The sequence below is a fragment of the Macaca nemestrina genome, chromosome 6, assembly GCF_043159975.1.
Source record: "Macaca nemestrina isolate mMacNem1 chromosome 6, mMacNem.hap1, whole genome shotgun sequence".
Classification (NCBI taxonomy): Eukaryota; Metazoa; Chordata; class Mammalia; order Primates; family Cercopithecidae; genus Macaca; species Macaca nemestrina.
In genome coordinates, this window is record NC_092130.1 from 23966870 (window position 1) to 23986702 (window position 19833).

Here is a 19833-nt window from a genome sequence, read left to right on the forward strand (position 1 = left end):
TATCTTCTTTTTGACAATTTATTCATTGTCTCTTAACTGCATGGCAGCTCTCTACACTAGGCAGCCCTCTGTAATTAGGCTAATAAGGGCCCTTCACGGCTTTGCCACTTTTCACTTCCATCTGCCAGTGAAAGAACAAGATTAAATAGTACAGACTCTACCTAGAGTAGAGTTGAATGAATGAATGAATGAATGAATACAGAAGATGTTGAATGAATACAGAAGATTCTGTCTGGATTAAGAGGAATTTATTGTAATAGTGAACGATAGAGCATCTTTTACTATCCAATAATTGTTAATATAGCCCGTGGGTTCCAGCTCTGCCTAGTCATCAGCCTCAGTTGGGGAACTTATTAAAAATACATATTATCTGGCACTGCCCTTTTCATAGCTGCTTTAATAGGACTCACATGGGTCCTGGGAAACTTAATTTCTGTTTGCATATTCACTTAAGTTACTGTGCAAATAAATTTGGAAACCTCTGCTCTAATCACTTCATGAGTATGTCTTGTTTCCCAAATTAGCTTATAAACTCTGTGAGGGCAAGAAATACGTCTTATATACTTTGTATATTATCTGAAGTGTCTAGGAGGTTAATCAGCACTGAGCTGAATGATGAACATTCTTATAAGCATAAAATGGCATGCAGTACTGGGTTATCCTACAGATACTCCGCCATTCCAGCATCTCAAAACATCAAGAGTCAAATGCAGCTCTTCATTCTAATGCAACTCTATATACTGCCTTTTGGAGCAATATCAGCAAGAGTTGATTATTCCTTTAGGTCCACATCTGTTCTTTCAAATATTTGGAATTTAGCAAACTTATGAATAACACATTTCAAATCATAGGAGAGTCCAAGAAGTAAAAAGCTGCATGTTGTCAGGGCCAAGCAATGTGTGTTTAAACTAGAACAGCTGCAGATACAAAGCAAAAGAATTGCTTTAAACAATAGTAATTTCAATGATTTCATACATAAACTTTTCTTTTCCAGGCAATATAGGTTGTGTTCAAATTCATTTTATAACTAGAAGGAGTAGATGACCTTTTTTTTTTTTTTAATACTCCACCCAAAACTTTTGTGCTTATTATTCTGTAATGAAATCTAAAATCTATTAGTAGTAACACATTATTTATGCTTCAATAGTTATCTGCCCAGATGTCCCCTTTAAAATGTGGATGCATTAATTTATAATTCATTGGCACTTGAGTCTAAAGTAGGTCACCATATCCTCAAGTCAGACAGGACTATAGTTTAAGAAGACTTTTAGTCAAGCACTTTCAGGAAACTATGGAAACTGTGTTATTTTCTCCAAGTGTCAATAACATACCTCCATGCTGGCTCTCACCAATAGCAGCAGCATTACTTGGGAACTTGTTAAAATGCAAATTCCCAGGCCCACACCAAGAGTATTGAACCAGAAATTCTGGGGGCAGAGTCCAGTAATGTGTGTTTTCACAGCCTTCTAGGTGAGTCTGCTGCTCACTGAAGCTGCAGAACCACTGTATTACCATAGGAGTGGTTCAGAAAAGCCTGCAGCAACAAAACACATTTATTCAAAGCAGCCTTACTTACCCTCCTCACCCTGTTTCATGTAACGTTTATTAACTTCCATAGACTCTATGGAATACCTATTAACTTTCATTTACACATTAGAAATTGCTATACCAGATTATGAAAAAGCAAAAATATTTTTATCACATGATGGTCAATACATAGTGACAGGAACAAATATTTCTTGTATTCTACTATGTTCCAGGCCCCAGAAATATGATGTTAGATATGACAGACATAATCCCTTCTTCTCTAGGACGTACAGTCCAGTAAGGAAGAAAGACAAACAATGAACGTGTAGAGAATGTTATGTGTGAAGTTCACACAGTGTAGGGAGAAGGCAGGGCACATTAAGAAGGGAAATGGACAATTCAGCATTACTTGGGTCATTAATTTGCTTTGAAAGCTATTTTCATCTTTCTCTTGTCTTCGTTGTCTTAACCAAGGGAATGAAAGCATCTGCCTCCAGCAGATGTAATAAGACTACTCCACTCAGACACACTTTCAGGAAGCCCCAAGTACGAGAGCCCTGGAAAGGTCATGGTCACCAAGGAAGCTGGCCAGTAAAGCCACACTGGACATCCTCACCGACAGAACTATTAGGTCCTCTGATCTTTTGGACTCCTAAAGGCAGGCTTCTGGTTTGGTGGACCTGCTGCTTAGAATGTAGCTGAAATTTGAAAAACTGGTTATAGAGCATATTGCTGCTATAATGGATTTTAAAAAACCTAGATTTGCCCAAATTTGCACCTTGAGAAATCCTATAGCTAAGTCACATGGCTATAACAATGAGCTCACTGAGTATGGGGAATTTTGTCTGTTGTATTTACCGACAACTCCCCAAACTCTAGAAGACTACCTAACACAAAGTGGGCTCCCAACAAATATTTGTCTTTTGGGGGTCAACAAACCCTCTGTCAATCTTGTACTTATCTCTGTATTAACAGGAATATTAATAGATCAACTATTACAACAATAAATGTTAAAATACATAAAAACCCATATACAATGGACCATAGCAATCCAAATAGAACTTTCTGAAATAATGGAAATGTTCTACATCTGTGCTATCTAATATGGTAGCCAATTAGTTGCATGCGCCTGGCTATTGAGCACTTACAACATGCCTAGTATGACTGAGGAAGTGGAGTTTAATATTAATGTAGCAGCCACATGTATCTAGTGCCTACCATTTTAGACAACATACCCAAAGAGGTATAGGATCCAAGCTAATGTGGGCTCTGCCACCCTCGATATATGATGTTCAAGGTTACCCTAGAAGTCCTCTGTCCAGCAAGTTAGAAGAGGAAAAGAGCATGGGGAAGTATAGGTAAAGCAATTTCATGGGCCAGGCATATAAGTGGTACCTATTATTTCCATTTATATTATATGAGTGAGAACTATGCACTTAGTCACATCTGAATGCAAGAGAGGCTGGGAAATGTAGTCTCTGGGTGTGTAACCACCTGCCAGCAACAACTCCACATTATGGAAGGAAGGCACCCATTATTTTGGTGAATAGCCAACTTTACCATGAATAACTATAAAGAAAGAAGTTTGTTTTCTAGGATCCTTTATCACCTGCTCCCCTCCCAACAATCTTAGTAATAAAATACTAGAGCTGGGTAAACACTAATAGATCATTTCATTCAATTGTCTATCAGATGTTCAGGGAACATTAGATAGACATTCCTCCAACAAGCCTTTCTGATTCTAAATAGATTCCTCAACAAACCTAGAGGGAGGCTTGTTCTGCCCACACATTCTTCATTCCAAGTTTTCCACTGCTTTTTTCCTTCAAGTAAAACTTACCTGCACTTCCTTTTAGAACTTAGCTGGATCATGATATTACTCTGATGAACACTCGCACGTGAATGATACCCACAATTCTATCACTTCAGACTGTCAGGTCTCATAGATGACACATCTGCACATTAAACCAAAGGCCAATGCCTAAGCAGAAGGAATAATCAACGAGGGAACTTCAGGCAAGGCCTTGGGGGAGATGTATCCAGCCTATAGGGACAACTTTTAAATTGCCTGGAACACTTGTAAAAAGGGGTTAAAAAGGTTTGGATGCTGACGCAGAAACAAAGGGCACTACGTTAATAAATCCTGCCTCTTTATCAGCCTCAGGACAGATTCAAACCCATTTTTTCAGTAGGCAAGAGAGATGGAGAACATCAGATCCTTTTGCCCAGAAACTTACCAAATTTGCGCCTGCTCTTGGTTGGGAGCTGTCAAAAATCATTTTACCCTGCTTCCTTGGAACTCGGCATTTAAAATTTCAGTCACTTGTTTGGCAATGACTTATGTACTGCTTTGAGGAGGGCTCTGTGTGGCTGATTAACTTACCATACATTTAAGACTTATCCCTCCACAGACTCTAAGCTGCTGGGGGAGACAGGGGTGCTTTTCCCACATGTTAATCTTCCAAGCAGTTAGCACTGTGTCTGGCATGCCGTAGGTCACAGTGAACGTCTAACTGCCCAGTGTGGTCAACAGGGCCTGTAAAGCTGTTCTGGACAATCTGAGTTCTGGTCCCGGCTGTGTAACCTCAGGCAAATCACTTTCTTTCTCTTAACATTGAATTTGTCCTCTAGAACAAAAAGGACAAACTATAGCCTGTGGGTCAAATCCAATTTGGGGTTTGTTTTTGTACAGCTTGTGAGCTAAGAATAGTTTTTGCATTTTTAAAGGTGTATAAAAAGCAAAACAAAAAGGAATATGCAATTGAAATGATCTGTGGACCTTGAAGTGTAAAACTTTTACTCTTTGATCCTTTATAGAAAAAGTTTGCAGATCGACTGCCCTAAAACAAAGAAAAAAAAAATGTTTTCTTTCAAACTTCATTCTCTCCCTACTCCTTTTTTGGAATAAGCTCTCCAAAGGAGATCTTACAGGAAGTCCAGATACTGAATATATCATCCAAATGCCAGCCTGCTCAGGTTGATGCGGGGATGAGAACCTGATCAATACTCTTTCCTCCAGGGCTCCTTTGCAACCCTTTAGCCTCCTAGAAATAGATCCTGAAAGCCTCAGACCAAAATATCTGTAAAGCCCTTTTTGGGCCCCAGTTGTCTTTGTTTCTGAGAGGGAGTAGGTCCTAATAGTTAGTGTTTAGGCTTATGAGTCAGAGTACTGCGATTGAGCCCCAGCTTTATCTCTTACTACCTGGAGGCATGGGTGAATTACATCACCTCAATTATTCAAAATAGAAATCATGATAGTAGGTCCTTCTAAGTTCCAGTGAAGGTTCAGTGAAATAGTGCATGGTCAGCATTTAGCAGAAGGCCTGCCATACTCTAAGATGTCAGGCAGTATAAGCTACCATTATTATTGTGAGAACACACTCTTTTTTCTGTCTCTCACACATGCCTGCCTCTTGAAACAGCTTCAACAATACTGTCCAGGGGTCAATAAGTCACACGTTGTAAACTACCCTACCATGCTCCACACCGGGGAACACTCAAAACATGTTAACCAATCAATACTGTTGGCAAAAAGCTCAGCATCCCTCGGTTGTGAAGTCCAACAAGGGCATGAAATATTTTCTCTCCAAAACCCTGCTTACCTAAGCCCCAAACCCTCCTGATACCCTCCACCCTGCAACAATAAAAACACACAAAAAACCACATATATAAATAAAATATTTTGCTGCTAATGAGAGGCAACCCAGCAGTTTTCTCATCACTCCACTGACAAGTTTATGTGCTCTACAATTGCAGTCGAAATATTTTTGCTATTTTCATGATTTTCTTGGCTTCCTTCCCAAGGAATTAATCATTTCTACGGCACTGGGGAGAAGCTGAGAAATCGCACACATGACTGAATGACATGATAGTGCATTCTCTTCGCCTACGCTGAATCTCTCTCTGTGCATGAAATTAAATCGTTCCAGGGGAAAATGGATTGCTGTGGTGGGGAGAGTGTGGAAGCATAACTCCTCCAGGGCTTACTTCATAAAAAGGGTTCAGTTACCCAGGTAGCTTGACTTCAGTTCTTCTGAGTTTTCAAAATTCTAAGTAAAGAAATATGAACATATTCAAGGTCCCGTGGATATGCCAAAATTAAACTCATAGTATCATTGTGTTGGCAGTAAATAGTTGCTCTGGTAGACCAACTACAGTCACAACTAAGAAGGGTGACTCCTTGTGTCAAGTTTTGAATTAGCAAATTTGAACTAGAAGGAACTCTAGAGGTTATCTTAGTTTATCTCTTCATTTTGCAACGAAGGAAGCTGTACCCCAGTAGAGCATGGTGGTGAAGCCCACAGGTTACAGATAGACATATATGTGTCTGAAACCAGGCTCTGCCTCTTCCTAACAAATCACGTAACCTCTCTAATGATCCATTTTCTCTCTGCAAATGTTAGAGTACCTTCTTCACAGGATTACGAAGAGGATGAGATGTAAAGTTTAGCACAGAGCTTGGTACATGTTGAAAGACTGAATATACAAATGGATGATGGTCAGACCATATCTAAAACAGAACTGAGTCCCACAAAATCTAGCAGCCTTCCCAGAAAACCATTCCCTCATCTACAATAAACAACTCATGAAGCCAGTCAGTTAAAAGTCAGACTCGCAGGAAGCCAGACTACTGTCTCTACTGACTATCCAGGAAGCTAAACAATAACTCTAACAATCTGGCCTAAAATGTCCAGGACGTGATAAATAACTGACAGCTTCCCTAATTTTGTCTCAGCTTCCAACTTAGGACCAACCAGAGAAAGCCAAATATGCATCCTAACTAATCACATAGGGTGCCTCAGTCCTAGTTAGCTGCATCTAGCTTCTCCATGGCACAGCCTCCAAGCAAGGCTTTCCTAAAGTCTTCCCTTTTGTCCATTATAAAGCCCTCTGCCTGCCTTTGAGTCTCTGCCAAAATGAAAGTGATGGTTTGACTCTCTTGCGATAGCAAGCTCAGAATAAATAGCCTTTGCTTCTCCCATTTGTTTAGCATTCACTCATTTCCACAATGCACACACACTTACCTTGCACATACCCTGCATAATCACACACATCCTGTCATTCAGTAAATTAAGGACAGATACGGCCAGTATTGTGATTTTTAAATCCACTGATAAAGCCAATAGCAAAGGAAGTAACTAATGCAATATGATTATGTAAGCCTGTTCTAGCCAATATGAATTCTCAAAAGACTATATGTCTATACAGTGTTTCCTCTCCTTCCAATAGCTTACCCAACTGTTCCCTCATTTGCTATCAACTTTTTGAAAGAGTCAGAGACAGAATTGACTTATCCATTAAAGCACAGCAGGCACAAAGCCAAGGGCCACAATATTTTTAGGGGAATGAAATTAAAACACAAATATTTTAATTTCTTTTAAAATTGGAAGGAAAAAAAAGACATTTAGGTCAAAGAAAATACTTTATATCACATTAACATATTACTTTTTAATACCAACACAATTGCAAAATATAATACGTATACATATTTTTGTGGAGGAAGGGGCCCCCAAAAGTGAAAATGTCTAGAAACTTAAGTAGTTGAATTAGGGCCCTGATCATAGATGTAATAATTGTCCTTTTTTGTGGATAAGTGATGGTCACTATCAACTGTCTAGTACAGGTTCCCTCTTACAATCTCTCGTAATGTCTCTTCTCCATCATGTTAAATCCCAAATTGGTTTTCCAGGTATTTTCTGATATATTAATCCTTTTAACTTATCCCTTCTTCAGTTATTGGAGCTATTATGTTCAAAATACTGAAGAGATCATTACTCAATGCATAAAAAATAATTTATAAACTCTGTTGGCATTACACAACTGCTTATCACAATCTGATCTTAATTTATAAACATACGTCACCCACTACTACCACTCCCTCACCCTCCAAGAAAAGCTTCCCATCCTTGATCCAGACATGACTAAATAATAACCTGCCAAGGTTCTCCTCCACCTACTGTGTGCCAAAGCATTCTGCTCAGTTCCCACATCACGTATTGTATTCTCATGAATTCCTCCCAAGTGTGCAATATGAGACTCATCTTACTGCCAAAGCACCATTAAATCACAATGGATTGTAATTAGTTAGATGTATCTTTTTCTTTTACTGCTTAGAATATGGCCTTTTTCAGGGCAAGAATCAGGTCTTATCCATCTCTTTTGAGTGTCAAGGACTGACCTTTGTTAAGTGGCATACCCACAGTGCAAAACTTACCAGTAGCAAAGTGGGTACTGGAATCTGAGTCACCTGGCTCCTGGTTCTGGCTCCTCTCAGCTCATCCCACAACATCTGAATAGTCAAATCTCAGAGGCAGATGGATGCTCTAGATGTCAAACATTGCAGTAAGACAGCCCTTTGTTAGTAAATATTTACCAATGGCTCTAGGAGATGGACAATCTTAATTTGTAGTGCTTGCTAATTCCTGTGGTGTAAATACTCTCACTATGGCTAATTTCAACCTATTAACGACTTCACTCTACACGGAGCTGAGAAGAGATGCACAGGAGCACACTATCATGTGGTGCTTCCACTGCTATACAGATACAATAAATCATAGCAAGAGCATCAATAACCATAAAATGTAGGAAGAAATGAGTTTTGAGTATTTATTATCTTTTAATTTATTTAACTGTATGTTTATACATAATTTAATTTTAGTAATAGCTGTTTAACAACTGACTTATTGGTAAAATTCTTGAAAATTTAACAATTGGCTCTCATGAGCCAGTATGAGCTGGCTTCACTGCACCACAAACAGTGTGAAGCTTGTATGAATGTAGTCTATAGGACTCTTGTGAAAATAAATACCCCTAACATTTGAGGTCTTAGATCACCACATAGTAAAGGAACCGCTTAATTACATTTCATTTATTCAGGCAGGTCTATCCTGTCCCTGTCTTTTGTTTCCCTACTGATACAGAAGGCAAGTGCTGAGAAGGGAAGGGTGTGGTCCCTTTAAATGGAAGCGGGGCAGGGAAGTGCTGGGTAGAGGAGGGCATGGTCCCTGGCTAGGGTTCCAACCCTGGGCCTGTGCCCACAGACCTAGGTGTGGGTAGGCATTTTTGTTTTCCTACCCAAATGTTGCATTTCCCCGGCAGGCCCGCATCCTGTGCCTATAAAAATCCCTGAGAGCTAGCAGGCAGACACACGGGTGGCTGGATGTCTAGAGGAGCACATGGGTGGCTGGATGTTGAGGAATGCACCGACAGGCACTAGCATGCCGACAGGTCACCGACCGGCAGTAAGATGCAAAGTTTGGCTGGGGCACTTGGAGGAGAGCACAGGCCACCAAGTGGCCCGACTCCAGGGGAAAACCATCTGCCTTCTGGCTACCCTATCTGCTGAGAGCTGCTCCCACTGAATTAAACTTGCACTAATTCTCCAAGCCCACATGTGATCTGATTCTTCCAGTACACCAAGGCAAGAACCCTGGGATACAGAAAGCCTTCTGTCCTTGTGATAAGGCAGGGGTCTAACTGAGCTAACACAAGCTGCCTATGATGGCTAAACTAAAAGTTCACCCTGTAACACACCCCCACCCAGGGCTTTGACTGTAAACATTTACCCCTAGGCACTGCCATGGAGTCAGAGCTCTACAACCTGCCTATCTGTATGCTCCCCTTAGAGGTTTGAACAGTAGGCACTGAAGAAGTGAGCCACACCCTCATGGCGCACAAGCAAACTTTTCCCATTTTACTACTACACAGTTTCCTTTTGCCACATGTATTCAGTGTCTACCTGTCCCACCAGACTGTAGGCTCTAAGAGGTTGAAGACCCTATCCATTCTTCACCACTTTATTCCTGATGTCTGGACCTCAAAAAATGCTTGTTGAATGTGTGGATGGGGTAGATATGAGTGTCTTGTTGCTATCTATCACTGTTATACTGAGATGATAATGTAACGCTGCAAGACAGCAAATGTCTTAGAGTCTGAAACAGGAGCCATAAAAGGGTAAGTCTTTTATCAGTGTGACCTAATATTTCTTGCATTTGAGAAACTCCTAATACATTCAATATACATGGTGCTAAAATAACTAAAGTTGCTAACAGGGGCCAGTTGCAACACCTTTTCAAACAGTTTATACAAAGCTGTAGACATTAACTATGAATTAAAAGGTGGCACAGCAAACAACTTCCTATGAAACCACAGCAACATTTCACAAGGCATTAGTTTATTCTTGTCCAAAATTTAAGAACAAAATTTCAACAAAAAAGAAAATATTAGACTTGGATGATATTTTTTGCCCTACAAAATTTCAAAAAATGATAGTACTAGCAAGTATACATGTGTATATCTAGAGTCATCCCTTAGTATCTGCAACAGATTGGTTTCAGGACTCCCTGCAGATACCCAAATCCACAGATGCTCAAGTGCCTTATTAAATGGTGTAGTCTTTGTATATAATATACATACATTTTCCTATACACTTTAAATCACATCTATATTATTTTTAATGCCTAATACAATGCAAATGTTGTGTAAACAGTTATTACACTGTATTGTTCAGGGAATAATGACAAGTAAAAAGTCTGTACATGTTCAGTACAGATGCAACTATCCTTTTTTTTTTTTTTTTTTTTGAATACTTTCTATCTGTGGCTGATTGAATACACAGCTGGGAAACCCACAGATACAGACGGTTGACTGTATATACAGCCATGCATCATTTCACAATAGGCACGTGTTCTGACAAATGCATCATTAGGCAATTTCATTATTGTGCTAACACAGCGTGTACTTACACAAACCTAGATAGTAGAGCCTGCTACACACCCAGGCTGTAGGGCATAGCCTATTGCTTGTAGGCTATAAACCTGTATAGCACATTACTGTACTTAATGCAGTAGGCAACTGTAACACAATGGGAAGTATTTGTGTATCTAAACAGAAAACACACAGTAAAAGTATGGTATAAAAGATTTAAAATACAAGTTTCACCTGTATAGGGCACTTTCTTGAATGGAGCTTGCAGGACTGGAAGTTTCTGTCCCTGGGTGAGTCAGAGAGTGAGTGGCGAGCGAATGTAAGAGCCTAGGACATTGCTGGACACTACTGTAGACTTTATAAAGACTGTACACTTAGCCTACACTAATTTTAAAATTTTATCCTCAATAATGAATTAATCTTAGCTTACTATAACTTTTACTTTATCAACTTTTAATTTTTTAAAACATTTTGACTCTTTTGTAAAACTTGGCTTAAGCACAAATGCATTATACAGCTGTACACAAATATTCTCTTTCTTTATACCCTTATAAGTTTTATTAAAAGTGTTTTTTTTTATATGCCTTAAACTTTTTGTTTGTTTTTTTGAGACCGAGTTTCACTCTTGTTGCCCAGGCTGGAGCGCAATAGCACAATCTTGGCTCACTACAACCTCTGCCTTGTGGGTTCCAGTGATTCTCCTGCCTCAGCTTCTCAAGTAGCTGGGATTACAGGTATAAGCCACCACATCCGGCTAATTTTTTGTATTTAGTAGAGACGGGGTTTCACCATGTTGGTCAGGCTGGTCTCCAACTCCTGACCTCAGGTGATCCACCCACCACGGCCTCCCAAAGTGCTGGGATTACAGACAGGAGCCATTGTGCCTGGCCCACTTTAAACTTTTTGATAAAAACAAGATACAGACACACACATTAGCCTAGGCCTACACAGGGTCAGGATCATCAACATCACTGTCTTCCACATCCTCATCTTGTCCCACTGGAAGATCTTCAGGGGCAATAATATGTACGAAGTTGTCATCTCCTGTAATAACAATGCCTTGTTCTGAAACACCTATCTAAAGGGCCTGCCTGAGGCTGTTTTAATGTAACTTTTTTAATAAACTGAAGGCATACACTCTAAAATGATAAAAGTATAGTATAGTAATTGCATAAACCATAACATAGCCATTTGTTATCATTATCAATTATTACATACCATATATAATTGTATGTGTTATGCTTTTATACAACTGGCAGCATGGTAGGTTTGTTTACATCAGCATCACTGCAAACACATGACTAATATGTTTCAATACCCTAAGATGGCGACTATGACATCACTAGGCTATAGAAATTTTTCAGCTCCATCGATAATCTTATGGAACCCCATTGTCAGCATGTGGCATAAGGCTCTGTGTGTGTGTAACATAATATATACCAGCCACTATTATTTAGTCATATGACAACCTTCTAATGTATGAATTGTTACCATGAAGAAACTGAGGCACAGAGAAATTTAATCACTTGCTCAAGATCACATGAAACCTGGCTTTGGATTCTTTGTTCTTAGTCATTACGCTATATACCAGGAGTCCCCAGTCCTGGTACACAAACCTGTATCAGCCTGTGGCCTATTAGGAGCCAGGCCACACAGCAAGAGGTGAGCAGGGGACAAGTGAGCTTTACTGCCTGAGCTCTGCCTCCTGTCAGATCAGTGGCGGTATTAGTTTCTCAGAGCAGCATGAACCCTACTGTGAACTGTGCATGCGAGGGATTCTGGTTGCATGCCCCTTATGAAAATCTAATGCCTGATGATCTGAGGTAGGAGAGTTTCATTCTGAAACCTTCTAGCATCACCCCCAGCCTTCCCGGCCTCCTGCCCTGACCATGGAAAAAATGTCTTCCATGAAACTGGTCCCTGGTGCCAAAAAGGTTGGGGACTGCAGCTAACAAAGCAAACAATACTATAACTACCAGATGTCTTCGGACTTACAACCTTCTGGAGTTAGTCCCAGTTCTTCAAAAGTAGGAGTTTTAATGTTCTTACTAAGTCTCTGGGGTAGGCATCCAGTCTCTGAATGAGGAGAGAAACCCTAGTTTGGGGATATATGAATGTCTCCCCTAACCAGTAAGACAAAGACCAGGAATTTCTGCAACTTTCCACCTTTGGGCAAGCCCTCTGTGGCACAATTTCAAATAGGGATATATTTTGCAGAAGTATACAATTGTTAAGGTTCTATTTGCCCCCAGATTTTGTAGCCAGCAGAAGTCCCATGGGAATAAAATGCAGAGGTTTACCATTGAAAGGCTTGGAGAGGGGAAGCTTCAAAAACCTGTGCCTATTCAAGTATTTGAGTGTGTATACGTTTGTGGGAGTGTGATGGGATGTAATATATAAGTCCTGTGTCAGCCTCATTCTAGATAAGAATTGTATTGTACCTTCCCCTTGTCTTACACTCGTTACAGAATCAAATCAACATTTCCAGTATGTACATGTGATGAGATCCTAGTAGATTGTACAAATAACATTGATTTTACAAGGCTGGCATTGAGATTTTCTGGTCTCGATATTGTATATTTCAAAATAGTATCTATTAGGTTTAAAGACTTAGGGAAAGATTTAAAATACAAATAGATTGCTATTATTCCTCTTCAGTTGCTAAAAGTTATAGAACAAAAATCTTGGAAGTTTAGAAAAAGTGGGAGGAAATTTCAGAAGTTACATTTATTTTGTCAAGAAGAACCACAACCTTTCGGCAAAAGTTGGAAGAACTGGTCTAATTAACTGATTCAAGATCCCACCTGTATTCTAAGGTAGCCCATGCATAGACTCTGGCACTTTGGGGTCATCAGACTATCAAATCCAAAATCAATTTCTAGGAGAAACAGCAATCAGTCATTAATTGATTTCTGATTCCATTGTGCTTTAAATTAAATGATTCCTTCAGGCCCCTGCAAACAAAATAACAACTGATTGGGCACATCTGATAGTTGTCTGATTACTGCCCATATCAGACCACCAGATATGCCAAAGATTGCCGTTCGCTTGGCACCTGGTCTTTGAATGACTCTACCTTCTGTGTTTAATCCATCTACTGTCTTTCTGCTAACAAACCAGGGTCTATGGCACAAACAGAAGTGTTCGAGGAAACTATCATAGGAAGGCTTTTTTAAAGAAAAAAATACAGTTCTTACACTTACTTCTTGAATTTCTCAATAGCTGCCTTGCCCGGTTATCACACATTTGTTTTCGATAACTCAGAATCACAGGTTGGTGGTGGTGTCAACAAAAAATAGATTCACTCCAAAATTTAAATATGACTTCTTTGTAACCTCAGAATGTGAAATCCAGCTTACATAGCTCTTAAAGCAAGGCAATCCATCAATATCAACTGAGCCTGAAAAGATAATTTAGCGTAACTTCATACCTATTGAGTCTTACTTAGAATCTCTCCCCCTCTCTGGGATGAAGAGTTGAAATGGAAAGGGAAGAACACAAGAATTGGAATTAAAGAAACCTTTGCTTTCAGAGGTATCAAAACGAATAAGGTCAGTTTTAGACTATAATACAACTGTGGGCATAGGGAAAATAATATCCTGTACCGTCTTGTATATTTTATTTCGTGTCAAAGGCAATACTCACTTCTTTTTCAACATGCACATTCCCCTAAATAAGGAAATTTTTCTTGGGGTTGTTTTTGGGCCATTTTTTCTTATTGAAAATGCGTTTTCTTCCCAACATCTCAGAAAGTTATTTAGAGACTATACTCTCTGCCAAACAATAATTCTGCTTTTATAAAGCCATATCATGATTCAACATCTAATTCTTCATCTGCTAAGACAGAGTTAGCAAATAGTATTTTGTCTTCAGCTGGGCTCTGTTAGTTCTTTGACTCAGCTTATAGGTGCAATACATCATGCCTGGAGGATCTCTGGTATTATATAACCTCCCATGCATAACTCGAATTAGCAAGGAAATGACATATTTGTATAGCAATTAAATATACGTTTAGCATTCCCTGAGGCACCCCCTCCCAATTATTGAAGCTAAAAGCACATTAATCATTTGGCAGGGTGTAGCATGATAGAGACAACGGTCGTTTCTGAATCCAGTGTTTAATACTGCACACAGAAACGGAATCTGAATTTCCACAACCTTGAAATGTCACCACACATTGATTATACTTACACTTAAACATAGCATGCTCTTTTAAACAACACCATTTGGAGCTGTCGCATATTCAAATGCATGAGGCTCATGTGCTTTCGTGTTACCTGCTTCACAATAAAACCATTTGTTACCGAGCATGAAAGAGAGGGAAATGGGAGGCAAACTCATTCCCCAAGGCCTTCTTGATTTGGAAGTGTGTGCTAGATGGTTCTCCAGTGCAGTACGATTTCAGAATCCATTAGGCATTCTGGAATGTTCATTCCTGACTGCTCATAAATAGCATTTTTTTTAAAGTACACTTTTAACTGGTGCGTACTCTCCCAACAAAAAAAGTAACAAAACAAGAATCAACAATGAATAAACATACCTTAAGTTGGCTGACCAGTTTGAAATACTTCTTGGGAATGTTAAAAACTTTCTCGACTACTGGGATGACCTTGAGATGGTTTGGGCTGATTTCAATGTAATGACATCCAAACAACAACAACAAAAAGCCAACACTTGTGCCCCATCCCTGAAACACTTGGGAGTGCTCTGAAGCTCTAAAGAGTGAAGGAGCCCCAAGGGGATCACCATCAGGAAAATACCACTTACATCTGTATGAGGCTTTGTACTTTTGAAAATATTTCCACATCCTTCATTTCTTTAAGGGATATGGTGGCATTGCAAGGGACTATTACCACCCTTACTTTACAGTTGAGAAACTGAACTTCCTGAATTACACCTGACTTTTTAAACAACACGCATTTTAAAAGTTGCAAATTCAGATATTTAGACTAAGTCCAGTGAGTCATCCATTCAATGTGATAATGCAGATGATGATGATAACCCTTGGCCACATGTAGTGTATTTGCACTTTGTGCTATGTTAACATTTGTATTCAACTTTTAAATATATTGACTCACTTAATCCTCATCACCTATTTTAATAGACGTTAACATTTAGATTTAGAGAGGCCAGGGGATATTCTCAGAGTCACACAGACAGAAGATAATCACAGACAAACTGGCTACAGAGTCTACCCTCTTTACCTTGTCACCCCCTACCCTACACACTATAGGGTCCTCAGATCACACTGCTGACCACATAATCTGATTCAGCACAGGGACTTCAGTGCTTCAGAAACACTTGTGAATGTGTAAACTGAGGAAGGCTTGATAACTATATTATCACTTAAACAGATTGGAAGGTATTCTGACCATATTCATACCTGACAAAATAAGAAACACTGTAGTCATCATTGCCTGCTAGAAGATCTGGATTTGAAGATGCAGAGTTCACTCTCTGACTTTAACTGTATGCTTAGGGGCAAAATGTTTCCTTTCCCTAAATCTCCACCTGGCCTCATTCAACAACAGAGGCAGTAATAAAAAGGATCTGTCAGGATAGTTTGGGCAACTGTATAGATAATGCATGTAAATATCACTTAGCACAGTGCAGACCCAAAAAATGGGAATGTCGGTAATGTTTAACAATGCATCTAAATCCATCACTCTGAGCATGTAAAGCTCTGGTTCTTTGTTTGTGGTGTTCCCTCAATCTGGAAGATTCTGTCTGCCTCCCCTCCCACTTTAGAATCACCAGTCAAAGTCCTTTTCTTCTTTGCAGGCCCAGATAAGCTCTTACCTCCTCCAGAGAGAGTTCCCAGATGGTCTAAGCTGGACTCTTTCTCTGACTCTAATATCCTCACACATTTTCTGTATCAATTGTCCAAACCTTGGTCCAAGTATATTGTGAAAAGAAAATACCAGTGAGGATTGCTCAATTTAAACAAATCTTCCCCTGATGGTTTTATCTTTAACTTCAAAATGTAGCATCTTTGTGAAGAACTATGTTGCTTCCCCCATCCCGTTTCTTATTTAATTTCTTACTTACTTACAATCATACTTAAAAAACAGAACATATATGTGCAGAGAACCCTGTTTCAAAGCCTCCCACTGACCAACAAGCTACCACAGTGCTTTGGTGCCTGTTGCCCATAGAGAAATCTAGACTTTAAATCCAGAGGGTGGCCCAGTTACCCTCATTTTACAGAAAGAGAAAATGGAGCTAGAAAAGAAAGGTGGTTTGTCAAGGGCATAGGACTGGTTAGCAGTCAAGGTGGAATTATAGCTCAGGTCTCTAAATTCCTGGGTTATTGCTCTTTCCACTGCACTTCACTCCATCTAAACGCAGACTCTTGATTACCTAGACTTCTGAGAGGTCTCTTGATGATTTTGATGGTGTGCATTTCTGGCTGGAAGCCTGCACCAGCCACCCGTGCCTCAGAAGACATTCTGCCCACCCAGTGTTGGTGTGCTTTCACAACCTGCCATCTCTCCTGCCTGAATCCATCCCTGAGTCCTCCTCCTAGGTCATAGGAGAACTGCAGGTTCACCTTGGAATAACTGGCTTTCAATACCTAACAAGCACCAGCTTCCTTCTTTAAGACACCCAAGGCCTGGAGTGACAAGCAAAGTTTGCACATAAACAAAAGGCACAACTTGTCTTTATAGTGTTGCATTAGAGAACATTACCCTAGAGCCTAGAACTCTTGGAATCTCTTAGAAACTACCCCAAATCACATCTGATACCATTGACAATAATAGTGGATGGGGGAAAAAATGGACATTTTGTTGAGATGTTTTCTAATTGCATCTCTCTGTAGATAAAACTCAAGAGTTAACTACCTCTTGGCATTTAACTTTTTAATTTATGCATTTATTCGATTATTCAACACACATATACTATTCTATCATCACTGTCCAGCACAGTGTCTGGCACACAAGCTCAATCAACCAGACAGATACAGTTCTTATTCTCTCGGAATTCCTATCCTAGTGAAAGAGCCAAGTCACCAAGAAATTACATTACAGAACAAGAAAGGCTTTGATAGGAAATATTCACAATCATTCAGAAGCATACAGGAGGGACATCTCACATAGATTTAGGCAACCAAAGAAGGAGAGAAGGTTTCCTGGAAGAAGGAATTTATATTAAGAGCACATGTATACATATGTAACAAACCTGCACATTGTCCACATGTACCCTAGAACTTGAAGTATAATGATAATAATAATAATAATAATAAAGAGCTAGTAAAAGAACTGGAGCTAAGAAAGAGTAAAGTAGACTAATGAAGCAGGAAGACAGAACCACATACTCAAAGATTTGGAGGTAAAAAAGAACATGGTCCATTCCAGCAATGGAAAGTATCCAGTGTTCATCCCTCTTCTTCTTTGGCTCTTTCTGGCATTGAATGTGCTACACATATTTAAATTGTGTGGATTCAATAGCATATACTTGCTGCAAATAAGTCAACCTTGGCAACTAAACATGTACATACTGAAATACATGTAAATATACATGCACACAATTTAAACAGCGTGGACCCCAGGATGAGCATGAGAGAAGCCTTGACACTCAGGCAGTCTCAGTTCCCCATATCTTTCTCACAGAGTCTCTGGCCATATTCAAATGATTCTGGCATTTGATTATATACATATATTCTGACGACTGCCCCTAAAAACAAGCAAATTACTGCATCTGGCATCTGGTGCCTCATCAAAGAAGCTACTACCTGTTCCAATACTAGAGGAATGAAGCAACTGTTTCAGACTTCTGCAGTGATGACATGTAAGTCTCTAATGTGAAGAGACAGCCAAGGGACATTTTGGGCCCATCTATGTTCTCCATTATGGGTACTGGATAGTCAAATTCCCTTTTATAAGCAAGAAAACAAGGCTGCTAAGAGAAACAGTGACTCACCCAGGCTCCACAGTGACCAGAAGCAGAGCAGCCCCAGGACTCCTGTATTTCTAGTAAATATCTTTTCTTTCTTTCTTTTTTTTTTTTTTTTTTTTTTTTTTTTTTTTTTTTTTTTAGAGACGGAGCCTCACCCTGTCACCCAGGCTGAAGTGCAGTGGCATGATCTCGGCTCACTGTAACCTCCGACTCCTGGATTCAAGTGATTCTCCTGCCTCAGCCTCTGGAGTAGCTAGGACTACAGGCACGCGCTACCATGCCCGGTAATTTTTGTATTTTTAGTAGAGACGGGGTTTCACCATGTTGGCCAAGCTGGTCTCGATCTCCTGACCTTGGATCTGCCCACTTCAGCTTCCCAAAGTGCTGGGATTACAGGTGTGAACCACCACGCCCAGCCAATATTCTTATTTCTAAGCATCAAACTTTCCACGTTGATAAGCCCCAGTGATGAGCGCAGAATGTCCCACACAGCACGTGGCTTGGGTTTCATTACAGTATCATGGTTAAACTTCTAGGTTCCATGTCTTTGTTTTTGCTATAATATCAGTCTTTTGAACCAGGTGGTATTCATGAATACCTATCTACTCTTTAACAACTTCTTATAAAATTGTCTGATGGTCATGATACACACTGGAATCAGCTTGCTTGTTGCTAAGGATGCAAACAATTATGCTAACTAGTTATTTGCCATGAATGGAGTACCTTAGTTTTAGTTACCAGAATGCCCTTATTAAAAGCTAATAAGGAAAAACCTGGAATGCCCAGTTTAAAATCTAATAACTGGTTTTTTTTTCCTGAAATTGTACTATACGTTTTGAAAATACAAAAAGTTGGCCGGGCGTAGTGGCTCACGCCTGTAATCCCAGCACTTTGGGAGGCCGAGGTGGGCGGATCACAAGGTCAGGAGATCGAGACCATGGTGAAACCCCGTCTCTACTAAAAATAGAAAAAATTAGCCGGGCGCAGGGGCGGGCGCCTGTAGTCCCAGCTACTCGGGAGGCTGAGGCAGGAGAATGGCGTGAACCCGGGAGGCGGAGCTTGCAGTGAGCCGAGATTGCGCCACTGCACTCCAGCCTGGGCGACAGAGCGAGACTCCGTCTCAAAAAAAAAAAAAAAAAAAAAAAAAAAAATACAAAAAGTTTCTTATATAAATCACCAATTCTAGACACCTCAAATGAGAGAAATTCACTTTGTTTACACATTTTGGTGAAGAGTTTAGAAAGCTGACAAACTATATCCCAGAGTAGATATATCCTGTACTAGATTTAGAAAATGTTTTATCCCTACTATTATTATTATAACATGTCACACTCGTGGTCCTGATTTTTGTTACTTTTTGTTTTAAACCTCTCATCATAGCTCTTGAAAATCACAATTTTTTAAGTTTAGATTTTGAATAACTATTGGAATTTGCATTGAAATGAAATAGAAACACTTAGTACATTTAGCCTCGATTTACAAGGACATCAAGACACCAAACAGTATTTTCCATTACTCCATTAAAGCAGTCCTCAGCATTTTCTGGGCGCTTATGCTTGTATACACCCTGATAGGCTTTTTGCTTTTATTCCTTATGGACAGTAACATGAGCGAGCTTCTACAGGTCTTTGAAGCCTGAAAGCAATTTCACATCTTCTCACTGGCTTCTTTCAGCAGGGAGTGTTCAGGGCAGAGAAGGACATG

The 19833-nt window shown here is 39.7% G+C and overlaps 1 protein-coding gene across 10 annotated transcripts in view; it reads right to left on the bottom strand.

Annotated features, from left to right (window-relative positions):
* Positions 1 to 19833, bottom strand: part of LOC105482381 (sarcoglycan delta) — a 1038167-nt gene that overhangs the window by 340753 nt on the left and 677581 nt on the right. The window contains exon 2 of one of the 10 annotated variants that reach the window (XM_071098160.1): positions 7742 to 7850. The exons of the other annotated variants lie outside the window; for them this stretch is intronic. Coding sequence (XP_070954261.1) covers positions 7742 to 7816 — 75 coding nt within the window. The 5' untranslated portion in view covers positions 7817 to 7850. The remainder of the gene's footprint in view (positions 1 to 7741; positions 7851 to 19833) is intronic. 10 annotated transcript variants of the gene reach the window in all.